At 37.6% G+C, this 19,455-nt stretch overlaps 1 protein-coding gene across 1 annotated transcript; it reads right to left on the bottom strand.

Annotated features, from left to right (window-relative positions):
- Nucleotides 1-3,601: 3,601 nt before the first annotated feature.
- On the bottom strand, nt 3,602-11,585 carry LOC132619920 (uncharacterized). Its single transcript, XM_060334672.1, has 2 exons — nt 10,398-11,585; nt 3,602-3,889 (listed from the first exon to the last, which is right to left on the bottom strand). Exons 1-2 carry the CDS (start codon nt 11,136-11,138, stop codon nt 3,602-3,604), a joined length of 1,029 nt encoding a protein of 342 aa, XP_060190655.1. The 5' UTR covers nt 11,139-11,585.
- Nucleotides 11,586-19,455: the final 7,870 nt, after the last annotated feature.

Below are 19,455 nucleotides of genomic sequence, written 5' to 3'. Positions count from 1 at the left end.
AGTTGTGCTAGTCCAGAGGACGATTAGCCTCCGTATCTTTCTAGACCGGAGTATCTATGGTTGTGCTAGTCCAGAGGACGATTAGCCTCCGTTGCTTCCAAGCCCGGAGTATCTATTGTTGTGCTAGTCCAGAGGACGATTAGCCTCCGCGGTTTTCTAACCCGGAGTATCGATTGATTGATCTACCTGTGAGTGGCTTGTTTCATATCTTGTTGCCTGTGAGTGGCTTGTGGTGATTTGAATTCGTCAGTGAAATACTTGGCCTGGTAAATGGTAAGGAGTTAAGTTAAAGTGTCTGTCATTGTTGGGTTCTTTGATGACTCTTTAATGTTGTTGACTCACTTTATTCCTGGGTTTGAACTGTTATTTTCATTGATATCATTTTATTGGTTTTATTCACTATATCTTGTTTTGTTAACTATTGCCCCTTAGACACTCACTGAGTACCCAGTACTCAGGCATACCATTGTTGTTTTTTATGGTATGTTAGGTATCATTGAGGAGCAGGTTCGTGATACGCCTACGACTTAAGAGAACTTGCTGCTTTCGAGACTATTCGGTGAGCCCGCATGATTGTTCGTGGGGCACCATTCTATCTTTACTTTTCGTCTTTTAGTTTCGGGCTGCGTCCCGATGATTTAGACATTGCTCATTATCTTCGAAGCTCCATAGTATATGTTCTTGTGGGTAGTTGTTGAGTTATTGATTAACTCTCGGGCACGTTATTACGTTTGACTAAGTATTTGGTGAATAAAGACTTCCGCTGATTTAATTCATATATTCATGATTTGTTACATTTATTTTATAAACTGTTGGAGGCGAATATTGAACCTAGCGGGTTCAAATATTGTTATTGCATTTTTTAGGTTCTTCCGATGTTGTTCATGACATCGGATGCCGGTCACGTCTAGGGTGGGTTTTGAGGCGTGACACAATATTTGGCATGTTATATGATAGCGTATGATGATACGCCACAGACTGTTCTCGACACAGGCTATATTTGCATACCATATAATAAGTTATGATGATACGCACAGGCCGTACTCAGTATACTTGTAGATTGTAGTTTCATATGTTATATACCTTATGTGGTTCATTTCTCATTTGTTACACATCTCATATGACTCACTCGTTCTTAAGAAATGAAGAAGGAACCTAATGTACAATAGTTTCATATGCTAGTTCACATGTTATATGCCCTCTGTGACCTCGATGCTCATGTGTGATATTGGTTCCCCAGAACTAAGAACAAACATAATGTACAAGAGTTCCAAATTAATGAACGATCCAAGAACATTGCTATAGATAACAGCTCAAAAGTCTTATCAGAAAGATTCAAAGAATGTTCAGAATGTCCTCAGTACAGTAATAGTTAATATATAATCCTATAAGTTGTTTCCTAGACTTTTGATGTACTTATTCGATTATGTTTCATTTGTCTCTTATATGAGCTTCAGCATTTGCATATGTTATCCTGTCTGCCTTACATATGAGTACAATTATATTCTTTCTATACTTACATCCCTTTTGCCGGGGGTGCTGTATTCATATTGCAGGTTCAGATGCACAGGTTGATAGACTGCCTCGCTAGACACTTACAAATATTTAGTTGTTGAGTGATGAGCTCTATTTCTATCTGAAGCCGAGTTGAGTCGAGTCTTGTATACCTATTGTTGTATAGATACTACGGTAGGTCGGGGCCCTGTCCTGAAAATATGACAGTTGTTCAGTTCTAGTCATCTTAGAGGCTTCATAAACGTATGTTTTCACTTCCAGTTAGGTACCGGTGTTATGTTTCAGTTGTCCAGGTGAGTTATGTTTCAGCCTTTGATATATACAGAGAGTTGCTTACTGAAATATCTTGTTATCTTCTCTGCACAGTTATATCAAGTTTATATGATGTTCCTATAGAACCTATCACTAAAATACCCCTAGAGGGGGATAAGGCTAAGTGGAGCGAAAGGGATTTTCCATGAGATGAGAAATGAAAATGATTTTCCCCACACGAGGTTTGTGAATAAGTGATTGTCTGATAATAAGCAAGGAATATCTGTCTTTCTGCTAAACGGGATGGATTGAACTCATAATTCATTAGATGCTTGTTATGAATATAAACTAAGTATCATAAGTAAATTTCTCCCGGTTGTTCAATCATTTGATAACCAGAGTCATTCTTTGATAAATGATCACTATGGGTCAGACTCAAATTCAATCCTATTTTCCGTCGTTAAGGTGGAGAACTGAACCAAGAATTCTCTTTCTTCTTTAGCAATCGAATCACTGTTCGCGATTATATGAGATATTACAGGTTGGTTCGTTCGGTTAAGTTAAGGCACCGAGTGTCAGTCCATCTCATCCGGATTTGGGGCGTGACATTAATAGCTAGTTATTTGTTGATGACTTGAAGATACTGGATCTTGAGGAGGCTCTTAGCTCAAAGTATTCTGTACATTTGGGTTCATCAAGATCTATTAAGACTTACGTGATTTATATTAGTGGAGGAATATAAAGGAAATGTTGCAGACGTTGTTTCATGATGCTTGAACTATTAGCAGGTCAAGGATAGCGAGCATCCGAGACACGGTGGATAATTAGCTCAGAGCATGATTATTCCCAAGTGGAAACAGAAGTGGATCACTATGGATTTCATGGTGAGTCTACCATGTAATTTGAGGAAGTTCAATTTAGTTTAGGTCACTCAAAGAAATTGAAATTATCTACTTGATAAAATGATAGCTAATGATTAATATATATTCATTGATAACGTAAAGAATTTTTGTATCACTAGTGTATATATCTTAACTTGTTAAAAGGCAACCTAGTGTATTTTTCAGGTTATTAACCCTAGTTACTCCTATTATAGATTGTCATCTTTCAAGTGACCTGATAGTCTAAAATTTCTTTTACACTTGACAATATAAAAATAAAATTCGATAAATAACCTTCTATAATATGTTAAACTACACCAACAATGTATAAATCAAAACTTATAAGCAGTTAGTACATATAATTTAGATCTGTTGTGAAATGCTAAGGGAGGATTTAGCGTACTAACCTTTAGATGATGCAGGCATTACCACGACATGCATAGTTGCATTGTTGGGAGGTAATAATGACCGAAGGGGATATAATTTTCCATTTAATTTATTGCGCAAACACTAGGTAACATTGTTGAGTCCTGTTTCTTCCTCCAACTTTTGTGTCAGTTCCTTTAGCCCTTGAGTTTTGAACTGAAATGAAGGCCCTTCCATAGTGTCATTCACATTTCCGTTCTCATTCGCCACGTAGTAATAAATTACCCCATCTTCGTACTTAGACTTGGAAGCATATCAAGTCTTGGCTACACACTAGTTAAGGGGATAATTACATTTTTCAAGTTATTAATCCTAGATACTCCTATTATGGACTGTCATAAGTAGTTATAGATTAGGTGAGTTGATAGTCTAAAAATTGATTTACGCTTAATATCATAAAAGTTAAACTCGATAACTAATGTGCTATAATAGGTTAAACTAGATTGACGGTGCAAAAACCAAAACTTTACGCAATCAGTATATATAACTTAGATTCGTTGTGAAATGTTAAGGGAGGATTTAGAGTACTAACCTTTAGATGATGCAGGCATTACCACGACATGCATAGTTGCATTATTGGGAGGTAATTCTAACCGAAGAGGATATAATTTCCCATTTAATTTGTTGCGCAAACACAAGGTAACATTATCGAGTCCTGTTTCTTCCTCCAACTTTTGTGTCAGTTCCTTTAGCCCTTGATTTTTGAACTGAAATGAAGGCCCTTCCACAGTGTCATTCACATTTCCGTTCTCATCTGCCACATAGTAATAAATTACCCGACCTTCGGACTTCGACTTGGAAGCATCAAGTCTTGGCTACACATTAATCAAGGGGATAATTATATTTATGACTGCTCAAAGGATAATACCTAGCAAATGAACAGTTGACATATAATAATACTTAATCAGTGTATAGGTTTATATATTTGGTTAGCGCCCATAATTAATTTCGTCTGATGGGCCAGAAATGGGAAAACAAACCCATTAATTAAGTCGTTTATTGGGTTAGAATTAATTTACTATATTAAAAGAGCCAGTCAATCAACTGGATCGACATGGCTGCTTCTAGCCAAGAATTTTCAAATTATGGGCATTCTTAACTTTTTACAACATTTACCTTGAAAATAAATCATTATTTTTCATCTTTCCTTTCTACTTGGTTGTAAACTTTTTTAGATCTTCTTTTCATTATTTTCTTCAATAAAAAGTGTGTTACTAAATATTTAAAGATTTTATATCTACTAATAAAAATACAAATAAATTACATGTTTAAAGTGTAGGAAATTAATACTTATATTCACTATATCCTATTAAGTACGTTGTGTTCATTTCTTATTAATATACTTTCGAAATATACGTTTTTCAAAAATGTTTATTTTCTATTTTAATCAAATGCGTGAATAAAGATATTAAAAAAAATAATCGTTTTTGTTAAATTTCATAAAAATAAATACACAAAAGCTTCTTATTTATACTTATAATTTACTTTTTAATAATTATATTTTAATATACTTAGTTACAGATATAGATAAGGAGTGCAGATGTAGAATTTTCATATATATTATAGGGGAGATAAGTGTTTGTTTTAAAATATAAGGGGTGTAACCGAAATTGAGTCGTAATAAGTTCATAAAATGATAAAATTAAACTTAGTGAAAATTAACAGAAGAATTTCTTTATATTATGTTTGGAGAGAGGAAGGAAAATGAAACTAATGCGATTTGAACCCTTCACTTCAATCGTGGAAGGCAGGGATCTCGCCAAAACTAGCGCTTAAGCCATAAGTTTGTACCTGAAAAATATAGGACTATAGCAAATGTTTCTAATTGATTGAATTAATTTTTTTTTATGTAGTAGTACTTTCAAAATTTGATTACTAAATTGACTCATTTTTTGTGTTGGCCCCGTGCTTGCACGGGCTTACTATCATCTAGTGTAATATAGAAATAGTAATGTAGGAATCAATAGTGCAATGATTAATAATGAATATGAATCTCAATGCAGGGATTAATAATTTAAATTATGTTTTTATTTACTTTTAAAGAAATGTTTAATATATGATGGTTATTTTGGTCCTTTTAGTTGTTTTAATTCATGTATTGCTAATTTGCTCATTCTTATTTCGCCTTAGCTTCTATCTCACATAAAATAAGGTACATAAATTCTTACATAACTTATGCATAGCAACAAAAATAACAACCAAACAATTGAATTGTACACAAGTAATTAAAAGCAAAAGTTAACCAAACACTGCATGACTAATGCTGGATTTTGTTCAAGTATTGGTAATTGATAAATAATGTAAATATGTAGTCATAGAATATTTTGTAAATCTTCTAATTTAGGTTAGTATATTTTGTATCCTATTAGGACATTGTAACGATGGTATATTTACCAATTCCATCAATGAGATTAATCACGGAATTAATCTCTTTCATGGTATCAGATACTAGGGTTTCTTTTCCTCCTCTTCCGCTGCCCTAATTTTTCCGTCATCCTCTTCCTTTTTTTTTTTTCCCGTCCACCTTCTTGCTTTCCATCAATGGCAGACACCAAGTTCCCTCCTGCTATGGCTGTCTCCAACATCAAGAATCACATTCCTATCGTTCTTGAGATGGAAACGGATCATTAGTCGGCTTGGGCTGAATTATTCAAGCTTCATGCCCGGTCTCACCGTGTCCTTTCCCACATTCTCCCGACCGGAAAGGAGAAGGCTCCTTCCATCGACGAAGAAAAGGAGTTGTGGTCCACCTTGGATGCCATGGTACTTCAATGGGTGTATGCAACCATCTCCACTGACTTATTGCATACGATCATCGAAGAAGATCTATCGGCAAAGGAGGCCTGGGATCGCCTCCGTAATCTTTTTCAAGACAACAAAAACTCCCGTGCCATTGCATTGGAACATGATTTCTCTCATGTCAAGTTGCGGGATTTTCCGAACGCTTCGGCGTATTCTCAACGACTCAAGACCTTGGCCGATCAACTCAAGAGCGTGGGGGCTCCGGTGACCGACAACCGCCTCGTTCTTCAAATGGTGGCTGGCCTCACCAAGGCGTACAAGAATGTGGGCACCTACATCCGGCAAAGTAAGCCTCTTCCATCATTCTCCGAAGCTCGGTCAAGTCTGTGCCTTAAGGAAAAGGCGTTGGCTGAAATGCATGATGACTCGCCCACGGCTATGGTGGCTAATTCCCAACGTGAGTTTGATGACTCCACTACTATGGAAAATTCAGGTCGTGCTCACCATCATCGGGGCAAAAATAACCACAAAAATTGTGGCTCTAGAGGCGGGAAAAGTAACGGTGGTGGTTGTGGTTCTGGCGGCGGCAGTTCCAACTGTCGCCATGGTGGTCGTGCCTCAGGCGACCGGCAGCAGTCCCCCATGCAGCAGTAGTGGAAGCAGTCCTCTTCACCGTGGCCATGGGGGTGGATGCCGCAATGGGCTCCCCCTTGCCCGTATCCCACCCAGCAGTGGGCTCGGCCACAGCAACAGTGGCAGCCGCAGCCACCTTCTTCTGGTGGCAGGTCCATGGCCCAGCCTAGAATTTTGGGCTCGCGGTCACAGCAGCAGGCGTATGCAGCAGCAGGCCCAACGACGCAGTGGACTCCGACTGATATTGAATCGGCCATGCACACGATGACGTTGAGCCAACCCGATCCAAATCGGTATATGGATACCGGCGCCACATCCCATATGACATCCACAAAAGGTACTCTCTCGTCTTATTTTAATTTGAGCGATCATAATAGTGGCATTGTTGTTGGTGATGGTAAGTCAATTCCAATTCAAGGTTGTGGTCGTGCTAAATTGCCTCCCCCAAACCCTCCATTATTATTAAATAATGTCCTTCTTGCTCCAAAACTCGTAAAGAATTTAATATCGGTTCGTAAGTTTACTACTGATAACTTTGTAAGTGTTGAATTTGATCCTTATGGGTTTTCTGTGAAGGATTTCCGGACGGGGATGGCTCTCATGAGATGTAATAGTAGGGGTGCTCTTTATCCATTGTCCACCTTCAAACACCCCATCCATTCACCATCAACTTTTGCTGCCTTGTCTTCTACATGTTGGCATGATCGTTTGGGCCACCCGGGAGCTTCTATTTTGGATTTTCTTAGGCACAATAAAAGCATTGAATGTAATAGTTCTAGTTCATCTAGTATTTGTCATCTTGCGTTCTTGGTAAACATGTTAGGTTGCCTTTTTCTAGTTCTATTTCCGAGACTTTATTTCCGTTTGACATTATTCATAGTGATTTGTGGACTTCTCCCATTTTGAGTTCTATGGGGCATCGTTATTATGTTTTGTTCTTGGATGATTTTACTAATTTTTTGTGGACTTTCCCTTTGGCTAGAAAATCTGATGTTTACTCAAAATTCATAGATTTTAAGTCCCATATCCTTACTCAATTTGAACGTCCTATAAAAAATGTCCAATGCGATAATGGGAAGGAATATGATAATGGGCAATTCGGAAAATTTTGTGCGTCCAATGGGATGTCTTTCCGTCTTTCCTGTCCTCATACATCCTCTCAAAATGGGAAAGCCGAAAGAAAAATTCGTTCAATAAATAATGTCATCCGAACTCTTCTTGCTCATGCCTCCATTCCTCCATTTTTTTGGCATCATGCATTGCAAATGGCGACTTATCTCCTTAATATTTTACCAAGCAAGTTGTTGGGTCACAAATCCCCTTTAGAAGTCCTTTATCAACGGAAACCATCTTATTCTCATCTCCGGGTCTTTGGGTGTTTAAGTTATCTCCTTTTTCCGTCTCCTACTATTCACAAGTTGCAACCTCGGTCAACTCCATGTGTTTTTTTGGGATATCCACCAAGCCATCGTGGCTACAAATGTTTTGATTTATCCTCAAATAAAATCATTATTTGTCGTCACGTGTTATTTGATGAGACTCAATTTTCGTTTTCTAAAATCCACACTTCCACTCCCACCACGTATGACTTCCTTGATGATGATTTTTCCCCTTATGTGATCCGTCATCTCGCCACCGGCCACTCTCCACCGCAGCCGTGTCCCCCTCCCCCGCTGCCCAGTGGTTTTCCGCCTGGTCTGGGCCAGCTGCCCACACCACCTTCGGCTGGGCAGCAGCGTCTCCCTTCCTCTACGCTGGACCAGCCCGCACCTATGCCCAGCCAACTTGCCAACAGCCCACAAAACTCCACCACTCCACCACTCCTCCTCCTATCCAGCAGCCCCCTACCCAAACTCTCACGGTCACTCGTAGTCAGCGCGGGATCTTTAAGCCCAAGCACCCATTTAATCTACATACGACAGTTACCAGGTCCACTATACCTCGTAATCCGTTGGATGCGCTACGTGACCCGAATTGGAAATTGGCCATGAATGATGAATATGATGCTCTTATTAAAAATAAGACGTGGGAGTTGGTACCCCGTCCACCTAATATGAATGTTATTCGGTCTATGTGGATTTTTACTCATAAAGAAAAGTCTAATGGTGCTTTTGAGAGGCATAAAGCCCGTCTTGTAAGTGATGGCAAAACACAGCAGGTTGGCATTGATTGTGGTGAGACTTTCAGTCTGGTCGTAAAGCCAGCTACGATTCACACTGTCTTGAGTCTAGCTCTCTCTAAGCATTGGCCCATTCATCAGTTGGATGTCAAAAATGTATTTCTTCATGGCGAGCTCAAGGAGACAGTATATATGCATCAGCCAATGGGTTTTCGAGACCCATCTCATCCCGATTATGTGTGCTTGTTGCGCAAGTCCTTATATGGGCTTAAACAAGCACCGAGAGCTTGGTATAAAAGATTTGCTGACTTTGTTTATTCCATTGGTTTTGTTAATAGCAGGTCCGACAACTCATTGTTCATCTACAACAAAGGGCACGACTTGGCTTACATTTTACTATATGTGGATGATATTATTCTTACTGCTTCTTCAGATACTCTCCACTGTTCGATTATGGCCCTTCTTGCCTCAGAATTTGCAATGAAGGACCTAGGTCCTTTGAATTATTTTCTTGGCATTGCAGTGACCCGTCACAAGGGTGGTATGTTTCTTTCACAAAGAAGTTATGCTACAGAGATTATTGAGCGTGCAGGAATGTCATCGTGTAAGCCTTCTTCCACTCCGGTTGACACTAAGCCAAAGGTCAGTGCCGCTTCTTGTGATCTTTGTGAAGATCCCACTCATTTCCGGAGTCTTGCAGGTGCTCTTCAGTATCTAACCTTCACCAGACCGAATATTTCTTATGCCGTGCAGCAGATTTGTCTTCATATGCATGCTCCTCGAGATACGCATATGCTTGCTCTTAAACGGATTATTCGGTATATTCAGGGTACTCTTGATCATGGTTTGCATCTCTATCCATCTTCAGTTACTAATTTGGTTTCGTATACTGATGCTGATTGGGGGGGGATGTCCCGACACACGACGTTCAACGTCGGGTTATTGCGTGTTTTTGGGAGACAATTTGATATCTTGGTCATCCAAACGCCAACCTACTCTTTCCCGCTCCAGTGCGGAAGCAGAATATAGGGGGGTTGCTAATGTTGTCTCTGAATCATGCTGGATACGTAACCTGCTCTTGGAGCTACATTGTCCGGTCCCTAAGGCTACTTTGGTTTATTGTGATAATGTCAGTGCCATTTACTTGTCAGGGAATCCAGTCCAACATCAGCGCACCAAGCACATTGAGATGGATATCCATTTTGTTCGTGAGAAGGTGGCGCGCGGCCACGTACGTGTCCTTCATGTTCCGTCCCGCTATCAGCTCGCCGATATTTTCACTAAAGGACTGCCGCAGGTCTTATTTGAGGATTTTCGGGACAGTCTCAGCGTTCGTAAACCTCCCGTTTCGACTGCGGGGGTGTGATAAATAATGTAAATATGTAGTCATAGAATATTTTGTAAATCTTCTAATTTAGGTTAGTATATTTTGTATCCTATTAGGACATTGTAACGATGGTATATTTACCAATTCCATCAATGAGAATAATCACGGAATTAATCTCTTTCAGTAATAACATATACATACATACATACAACCAATCGAGCACTTAGGTTATGCATCTGGCAATAATTTTTTAAAAAAACTAATGGTGTGATTTATATGGTTACAACATGTTATTCTATTTTTCAAGTTATCTTATCTAGCTTGCAATGAAAAGTTACATATTTTTATATTTTAATCTAACTTGATAATGTAAAAAGTCAATATAAAGTACAGTTAATAATACTTAAAACTTAATCTCTATGTTAATTAATACATATATTTTACTGTATTTTGACATCATATAAATTGTTGAACATACACTCGCTATATATAGGAAACTAACCTCAATATTGGAAGATCTCCTGGAAAATGTGAGACGAAAGGAGGAATTCAAGTCATCATCTAATGATTCTGGCTGCTGTGGAACACTTTTGGGTGCTTCAAAATTATCATGTAATGATCTTGATTGTGAAATGCTTTTGGGAGGTTCTAAATCGTCACGTAATGATTTTGATTGTGAAATGTTTTTTGGAGATTCTAAATCATCATGTAATGATTCTAACTTTGAAATGTTCTTGGGAGGTTCTAAATCATCATGTAATGATTCTGGTTGTGAAATGTTTTTGGGAGGTTCAGGCAATAACTCAATAATGTCAACTTCCCAAAAGATCCAATCTTGATGTCTATAAGGTACATCATGTGTAATTGAATTTCTAAACGGAGGTAATCCGCCATTTGCCCTTAAATATTTCCCATAGCTTGTTTTGAGCTTCACTAAGGATGATTCAACTTTAATAGGTTCCCATTCAATTGATGAATCCAATTTTATAGGTAAAGTTTGAACAACTTTAAGACCCGTTACTCCAAGAAGAAATTGTTCATCTGTGGCCATGAGGTATTTGCCATAGCAACTTTTGAAACGTACAACATTATCGACCCCTTCGGGGAATTCAACTGTCCATTTTGCACTCTTAGAAGTTCCATGACGATGCTGGAACACGTTCTTTTGATCGGAATTAGCATGTAAGAATTTCATATGGTGGCTTTTTAGCCTAACATATTTGGCTTTATGTAAGAATTCCATCCTTGGATTCTATAACAGCTAAAAGAAAAGGATAAAATTTTAAGAATAAGGGATGATACACGTTACACTATGATTTTAAAACAGGAGAAAAATTCAAAAAATGTCAAATCGGTTCACTAATTAATCAACATCCTAGAAAGAAGCCGATCTTTTAATGTACAATTTCGCATGATAGACTTTTAACCTAACGGATTTGACTTTCCGGAAAAATTCCATCCAAGAATTATATATTGAATAAATCAAAAAGCGGATATTCCGAAACCATGGGAAGAAACATGTATTTGCACTACAATTTTGATTCAAAAGAAAGATATCAAAAAACGGCAGATTTTTCCGCTGATCAATTTTCTAAAAAGAAAACCTAAATTTAAAGAAATTTCGTTTGGTACCTTATTTAGTATCTGCTACATTTATGTACGTAAAAGAATCATATAAGGACAAGGGAGAAATATCTGCCAATTGTAGATGCTAGGAAAGGAATACAGGGAAGCTGTGGATATGGGTTATTGAAGGTATGTTAGATGAAAATGAAGGACGGGTAGAAAGGATCGCATAATGCGTGTCGGCTCTGGTGAATCGTTGACCTTAGAATTTGAAAGATAAAAAAACATACTACTCCCTTTTGTCATTTTTATTTGTCCACGTTGGACTTAGACATATTAAGGAGCAATAAACAAAATAGTAATTTTACTATATCACTCCTAATTATTATAAGTCATATTACTCATTGAAAAATGAATTGGAAATAATTACTACTTAATAGTGAGGGATAGGGGAAAATGGTATATTATGTCTTACTTTTTCAAATTGAACTAGTAAAAATGAACATTTATTTTTAGTACAGTGGACAAGTAAAAATGAACGGAGTAATTTATTAAACGACCATTTGACTTTTGATTAAAGTTTTCTCCTCACCCACTCCTTTGGAAGGTTTAAAAAACAGGTAAATGATAACGTATTTTATTTTGGATTTTTCTTTTGATAGGATGTGTCCTTTATAAAGTTTAGAAAAATTAATATATATACATATGTATATATATATATATATATATATATATATATATAGACACACACACAATTCCTATTATTGAGCATTTGTGTCAAAATATGTTTTGAGAGTTAGTTTAAGTCAATAATATTATTTAAAATTTGTTGGCATGGTTTGAGTTTGATCAAGGGGCTCGAGTGAGTTTCACATGATGTGCAAATCTGCAATCTAGTGCATTGTACAATCGCGGTGAGATGTCGCGATCGCTTTTAAGGGTGTCAAAGCCTTCGAACACCAAGGGTGCTAATGATTCTTTTAAAAAATTGATTTAACCACCGAAAATAGTAGTACCAAACCTATTAGTAGGTTTCCTTTAAAAAAATCTTAGGTTTCTAAATAAATCTATAACTAATTGAATAACTAGGGTAGGTTTTAATTTTATAAAGATAACAAAAATATCAAACTGTACAAGAATAAATTTATATGTGTAAAATAAATCTTATATATCAATTTTCAAAATAACAAAGAATTAAATTTTTCTCTTTGAGTCTTTTGTGATTGAAACAACAAGTATGCGTTTCAATACTTTGGTAAATACTGAATTGACGAATCGAAATCGAAAGTATTGGTATTCGATGTTTAATATTGCTAGTTATTTTAGGGTGATTCAAAATTCCTAATGTGAATAGGTGCCTCTATTCTCATGGATTGCATCCTTTGTTTGAAAAGGTGCCTTATAAATAATAGATTTGTTGTAGATTTTCAGCACTTAGAAAACATTCTAGCAACATAAAATTCCAACAATACAAAAATTCCTGCAACATAAACTTCTACATTCTTCCTCTTCCTTTTACACAAAGTAGATGAGAGACTAAGAGTTATTCAGAGCTATTATTTGACTGCAGATTGAAAGTTTTTGTCACGACCCAAACCGGTGGGCCATGACTAGTGCCTGAGGTGGGCACCCGTATACGACCAGCTAGATATAATCCGACTGAAACTGAAAAAAAATATGACACTCTGTAAAAGCATGTTGTGAACTCATCATGTCATACATTAGAAAGAACCTGTCTCCTCAGAAGTCACAGCTAACCAAAACATAACAAATATGCAAGCCGACAAGGTTGCCACTATACACGGGGACATCCAAAACGAACTACATCGATATAGCTGACCAAACCATATATACACAACCCACATATGTCTACAGACCTCTAAGAGTATAACAAAGTCTACGTCAAAAGGATCTGTACCAAAATAACTCAAGCTCCGGAACAATGGAGCTCTCCAAGTGGCTGGGCAGAAGTCCTAAGCCGGAGGATCACCAAACTGAGTGTCTGTACCTGCGGGCATGAAACGCAGCTCCCAAAGAAAGGGGGTCAGTACAAATAGTGTACTGAGTATGTAAGGCATGAAATCAATATAGACATAAAATCCTGGAAAACATTTGAGGCGTGTCAATGAATGGGCAAAATAAATGCATCAGTATAGCTATATCAAAGAAACACATATATCCATAGAAATATCACAACAAAGGCCACAACGTCACCCCCTGTCAACTGTGCCATATATCACAACAAAGGCCACAACACACCCCCTGTCAACTGTGCCATATATCACAACAAAGGCCACAGCACACCCCCTGTCAACTGTGCCATATATATACACATCACAACAAAGGCCACAGCATACCCCCTGTCAACTGTGCCATATATATATACATCACAACAAAGGCCACAGCACACCCCCTGTCAACTGTGCCATATATATATACACATCACAACATGGGCCACAGCATCACCCCCTATCAACTGGGCCTTGTAATACACAACAAAGGTCACAGCGTCACCCCCTGTCAACTGTGCCTTACATATACATGAAGAATGAAAATGGGTGCAGTGCATAATCAAAATGAAAGAATAGAACTCTCTGTAATGTCACAAAGTAGCCATATACATATATTATACTCATGGCATGCATAGGAGTTCAAAAGAAAACTATCGCTCTATCCCACCTTGGAGGAACAATTTATAAGGTGAGATCAACAACAATGAAATAAATCGAGAAAATCATGAAATAGCTTAACATTTTTCATATCATCGTTGAAATCATATTTGAGACCTTTAAGTATAAAATCATCCTCAACGTAATCCTCATAAAAACATTCTCATTTTTAACATCATAAGAAGCTTTAAGAGTCATAACTTCTAGCTTTTGAAATCAAGGAGGTTATGGAAACACTTATGGAATTATACCATAGGAATCATGCCTTTGAAAGAAAAGGACGAGCCTTAACATACCTGTTCCACCTCCTATTAGCTACGCTTATTTGCCCAAGCTCGCAAGTCTACATTTAAGAGGATTTACACAATCGTTAGACTCATCGTTAGACGCTTGTCTTAGTCCTTTAAATAAATCCATTTATAATCTGTCGAAATTCGGGCAGCACCTCCCCTGTTTATATGCCTAGCCCGAAATCACAATACCAACAAAACAACAACTACAACAGCACCAACATCAACAACATCATCATCAATACCAAAATATTCCATAAAACATCCCACGCGATGTTTGTCCAATTTCTCAACCAACAACTTTATTACACAACCATTTCATCACTCTATCTTCGTAAATAAACCAAAAGTAATATTAATAATAGGAGATTCATACCTTATTCTTGTTAAAATAGAGATATCTTCAATATCTACCTTGAATCCACCGCAAAACCATACTAGAATCACATCCATGCGTTTATCCGAGCTTCGATTAATACTCCTTGCTTGAAAATTGCTCACTTTGTGATCCCCCCCCCCCCCCCCCTCTCTCTCTTCAATTTTCTGGAAATTTCTGGGCAAATCTGGTGAAAAGAAGGGGGGTTCTTACCCTTTTTATAAGGGTCAAATTCGGGTCGGGTTCACTGTAGCATTTTACTGTAGCATTTTACTGTAGCAGTACTGTAGCACCACGTTTCTGCTCTGTCAGCTGAACTTGTAACGTCCATAATTTTCTGCTCCGATGTCCTATCGACGAGCGGTTTCTTGCGTTGAAAATTAGACTTGACGAACTTCATTTTTGGCTTTTGTTTCACTTCAAAACACTTCATATGCTAAGAGATATTCGTCCCCCAAGTTGGACCAAAATTTTCACACAAAACATTACCCATCCTTTCTCCAAAGTCGTATACTTCATTTCTTCCACTCATTTCCTTATAAAAACTTCCGGTATACCTTATATACATCCTTCACTCATTAAATATACTTAATAATAATGCTTGCTCCTCATATTCCAAAGTGGTTTTACTTAACCCTAACTCAACGTACTTACGTTTCAAATTTGATAAGTGCACTTCGAAGATACGGGGCGTAACAGTTCTTGTGTGGTTCGTTGTATATTGGAAGTCGGACATCATTCGACTATTACATCCGAGTACAGACGGATATCCACTCTGAAGAAAGTGCTAACCATAGTGTGCCTCGAACCGGTTTTTCACTTCCAACATTTATCTCTTATTTTATTGTTGATTGTTGGATATTGTATGTTCTTCTTTTAGTATTTCCATATTTGTGTTGAGTACATTTTTTCCAACAATTTCAAAGTAGATATTGTAGTTTTTTAAAAAAATGGCTTCTTTAGAAGAACAAATCTGTTAAACCTGAAAAATTCATTGGTCAAAACTTCTGTAGATGACAAAGTCAAATGCGTTACTGGTTAACAACCTCAGGACTTTTCTCTATCATCTCTAATCCTGTAGATCCACAAAATGGAAGTTCTAATGCCAGTACAGATGCTAGTGTTGCTGCTAGTGTGATAGAAAAAGCCACTCAAACTGAAATTGATAAAGATTATCTTTGTCATGGTCGTATTCTGTCTGCCTTGTCCATCAATCTTTATGATATTTTTTGCACTACAAAACTGCTCGTGAATTATGGGATGCATTAGTTGGGATGCATTAGAATGAAAAATGGAAAACAAGATGAAGGCCTAGTGTCAGAACCCAACTGGAGGGTCATGACGGGTACCCGGAGCTAACCTACCGAGCACCACCTAATCTGCTTCATATAACCATATCTTGGTGGACAACATGAGTAACTCATAACTATCATAATTTGTACGAGCATGACTGCTCAAAACCAACTCATTTATAAGATCGCCATCATCTATATCCTTTTATATAGACACAAGCCGACAAGGCTACAAAAATGATATACAAGTTATACAATGATAGGGTCATGAAACATCTAACTATACACACATGTCTACGAGCCTCTATATAGAGTACTAGAAATCATAGAGACGGGACAGGACCCCGCCATGCCCAAATATATACACAAAAGTAATGTACCAATATACTACGGCTCCGAAGCAAATGGAGCGCTCTTGAGACTCCGCTGATGGGGCACCTAGGGATCAGATCCGTTTCCCTGTCTACCTGCGAGCATGAATGCAGCGTCCACAAACAAAAGGACACCAGTACAAACAATGTACTAAGTATGTAAGGCATGAATAGTAACATGATAAAAACATGAAAGACAGCATAAGATAGAAGGACCATTTATACCTCTTGAGACGTTCATCATGCTTACTCAACCTTTTCCTAAAGGAGTAATTTCATACATATACATATAATGGTACCGTATCCGATCATATAGATTCAGCGTTATCCGTATCCGGCCGTAATAAGGCTCGACATTATCGTTATCCGGCCATAACAAGGCTCGGCAGTATCCGTATCCGTCCATAACAAGGCTCGCCAGTATTCGTATCCGGCCATAACAAGGCTCGGCGGTATTCGTATCCGGCCGTAACAAGGCTCGGCAGTATCGGAAAGTAGCTATATGCATATTTGACACACATGAATATCCAAGGAACATTAAAATTATACCGAAGTGACATAAAGTGGGTATCCCATCAATTTCTATTACGGAATCACCATCATCAACACTATCATCACTATGGAGATCTTTTATTGATAACATCTTAAGAGTCTTGAAAGTCATAAGTTCTAGCATTTCTAGGAATAGGACATTTCAGACATCTTAAATGGATTCGCAATAGGGGAGTTATGCCTTTATCTCACCTTGAAGGAACAATTACGTAAGATGAGATCAACAGTAATGAATACGATTAGAAATCTTATGACAAGCTCAATGGTATCATGAGAACATTAAAAACTTAAGCTTTGGCGTTTCTAGAATTGAAATCATCATCATCATCATATCTCCCTTAAAGAAGCAATAACATAATATTAGACCATTTATAATGAATGTAATCAAGGATCACATGGTAAGCTCAACCATATCATGAGAACATCTAAACTTTAGGCTTTGATATCACCAAACATGGAGTCATCTTAAGAATATTGAGAATGAGGGACTTTAAGCATTTCTAGCAATAAGGGTAAGGTGGATAGCATGTATGGGATCATAACATAGGAATCATACCTTTTGAAAGAAAGGGTTAACTTTACATACCTTTACGTCTCCTTAATTACTAATGTTTTCCTCCAAAGCCCGCAAAATCTACATTCAAGAGGATTCGTAACAATGTTAAGTCTTGAAAACATGCTTAAGTTCAACTAACATAACTTAACGAGCTAACAAAATTTGGGCAGCACTTCCCCTATTTCATCAACTTCCACCATATGGAAAAACAACTCCCAAACAACAATAACAACATCCATAATATCATAATCAAGGAATTATATTCAATTCAATCTCAAATTTATCCAAATCCCCTTCTCAAGTCATCTTCTTCACTTCAACACTTATAGCTTCCCCACTTTAGATTTCCTCCTCACTAAGAGTTAATAAGCCTTTATATCAACTCAATCATATGAATAGGATGAATAAAATACCTTATAATAGAAGAACTTCACCTTACTCAACTCTTTCGTTAAGACCAATTTTACCACAACTTTGATGGGAAGCAAGAACCATCACTCTCCATGGATTACCTTTGAGTTTTTGATGTTGATATTCTCTCTTAATTGTATGGAAAGGTGTGGAGTGAGTGGGAACCTTCAAGAGCTCTCAAGAAGCCTCTAGAAAGTCAAGGAAATAAATGTGCAAAGTTGAAAATGAAGTTGGGGTCATTTGGGATATAAAAAGGTGACAAAACCCACCCCCCTCCCGCCATACCCTACTTTGCTATGAGTATGCGGCCGCATACTCCTTACTCAGCTTAAAAATGATGTTGGGTAGTGAAGCCAGCCATTTTGTCAAGTTGGCGACCAGTGTGCTGCTCAGCACACTGAGTGTGCGACTGCACACTGCCTAGTTTTCCCAATTTTCGCGGAAATGCGTTCGACCTCCAATCCTTATGGAACCTTCTTGGCACTTATCTAGAACTTCATTAACCATCTAAGGGGACCTATATCTCCCTCTCAAAGTGATGCTAAACAATGTATAGACCACATGATATGCAAGCTTTCCCAAATATGACTCAACTTTAACTTTCTCTGACGAACTTACTCCCGTTGCCTCATATGACTTTGGAACCTTAAGGTATACACTTAAGATTATCAAATATCCTTCCTAATCTTATAAGGGTTTCATATCCGCTTTAGGCTTACATTAATATATTCATAATGCGAGCAACATGAAATTTCCAAGGTGTAACACCTAGATAATTACTTTATCTCAAAATACATGGATGTTAAATACACGTTCGTCCTCAAACGGTAAAGAAAAGCACCCAAAATGTCAAGTCGCCAAAATATCTCCTTTTTAAACCTCATGGAAGCCTGCACAGCCAAGTATTACGCTGATAGCATCGCTCGTTCACTTTATCAGTCAAAACTTTCTTTGACTTAGGTCAAATACTTAAAATTTCCATTTTCTATACCTAAAATTTCTTCCACAACTATTTGTCATATATTTGAACTGGCTTCGCTCGAATTCCCTGATTTTTATTATAACCACACCTCTAAATGCACTTGATTAATTCCACAAATTCGATCATCGACAATCCAATCCTTTTATTGTAGCCACAATCCATTACCAGGTTTGTACCCATCACATACCCTGATTCTATTTATCTTTCTTCCTCACCATGCAGAGTTGTCTTTAGTACCAGGAATCCATATAAAACACGTTGTCATACACCACAAATCTGAATTATGACTCCCTCTTTCCAGAAGAGAATATGTGCTTATTCCAAGGCACTTCTAAATTTTTTTGTAAAACACTACCCTTATTCAAGGCTGATCACGCTAATTCAAAATCCATAAGTTTCGTCTCATCGATATGAATTATTGAGCTAACACTTATTCTTAAATATTCAATCAACAATGCACATCATGCTAATGATTATCTTGCCGAGCCAAACCTG

This window comes from Lycium barbarum, chromosome 11 (genome assembly GCF_019175385.1).
Source record: "Lycium barbarum isolate Lr01 chromosome 11, ASM1917538v2, whole genome shotgun sequence".
Lineage (NCBI taxonomy): Eukaryota > Viridiplantae > Streptophyta > Magnoliopsida > Solanales > Solanaceae > Lycium > Lycium barbarum.
Note: the sequence above shows the minus strand (reverse complement) of the source record. Positions and strands in the feature narration are given on the sequence as shown.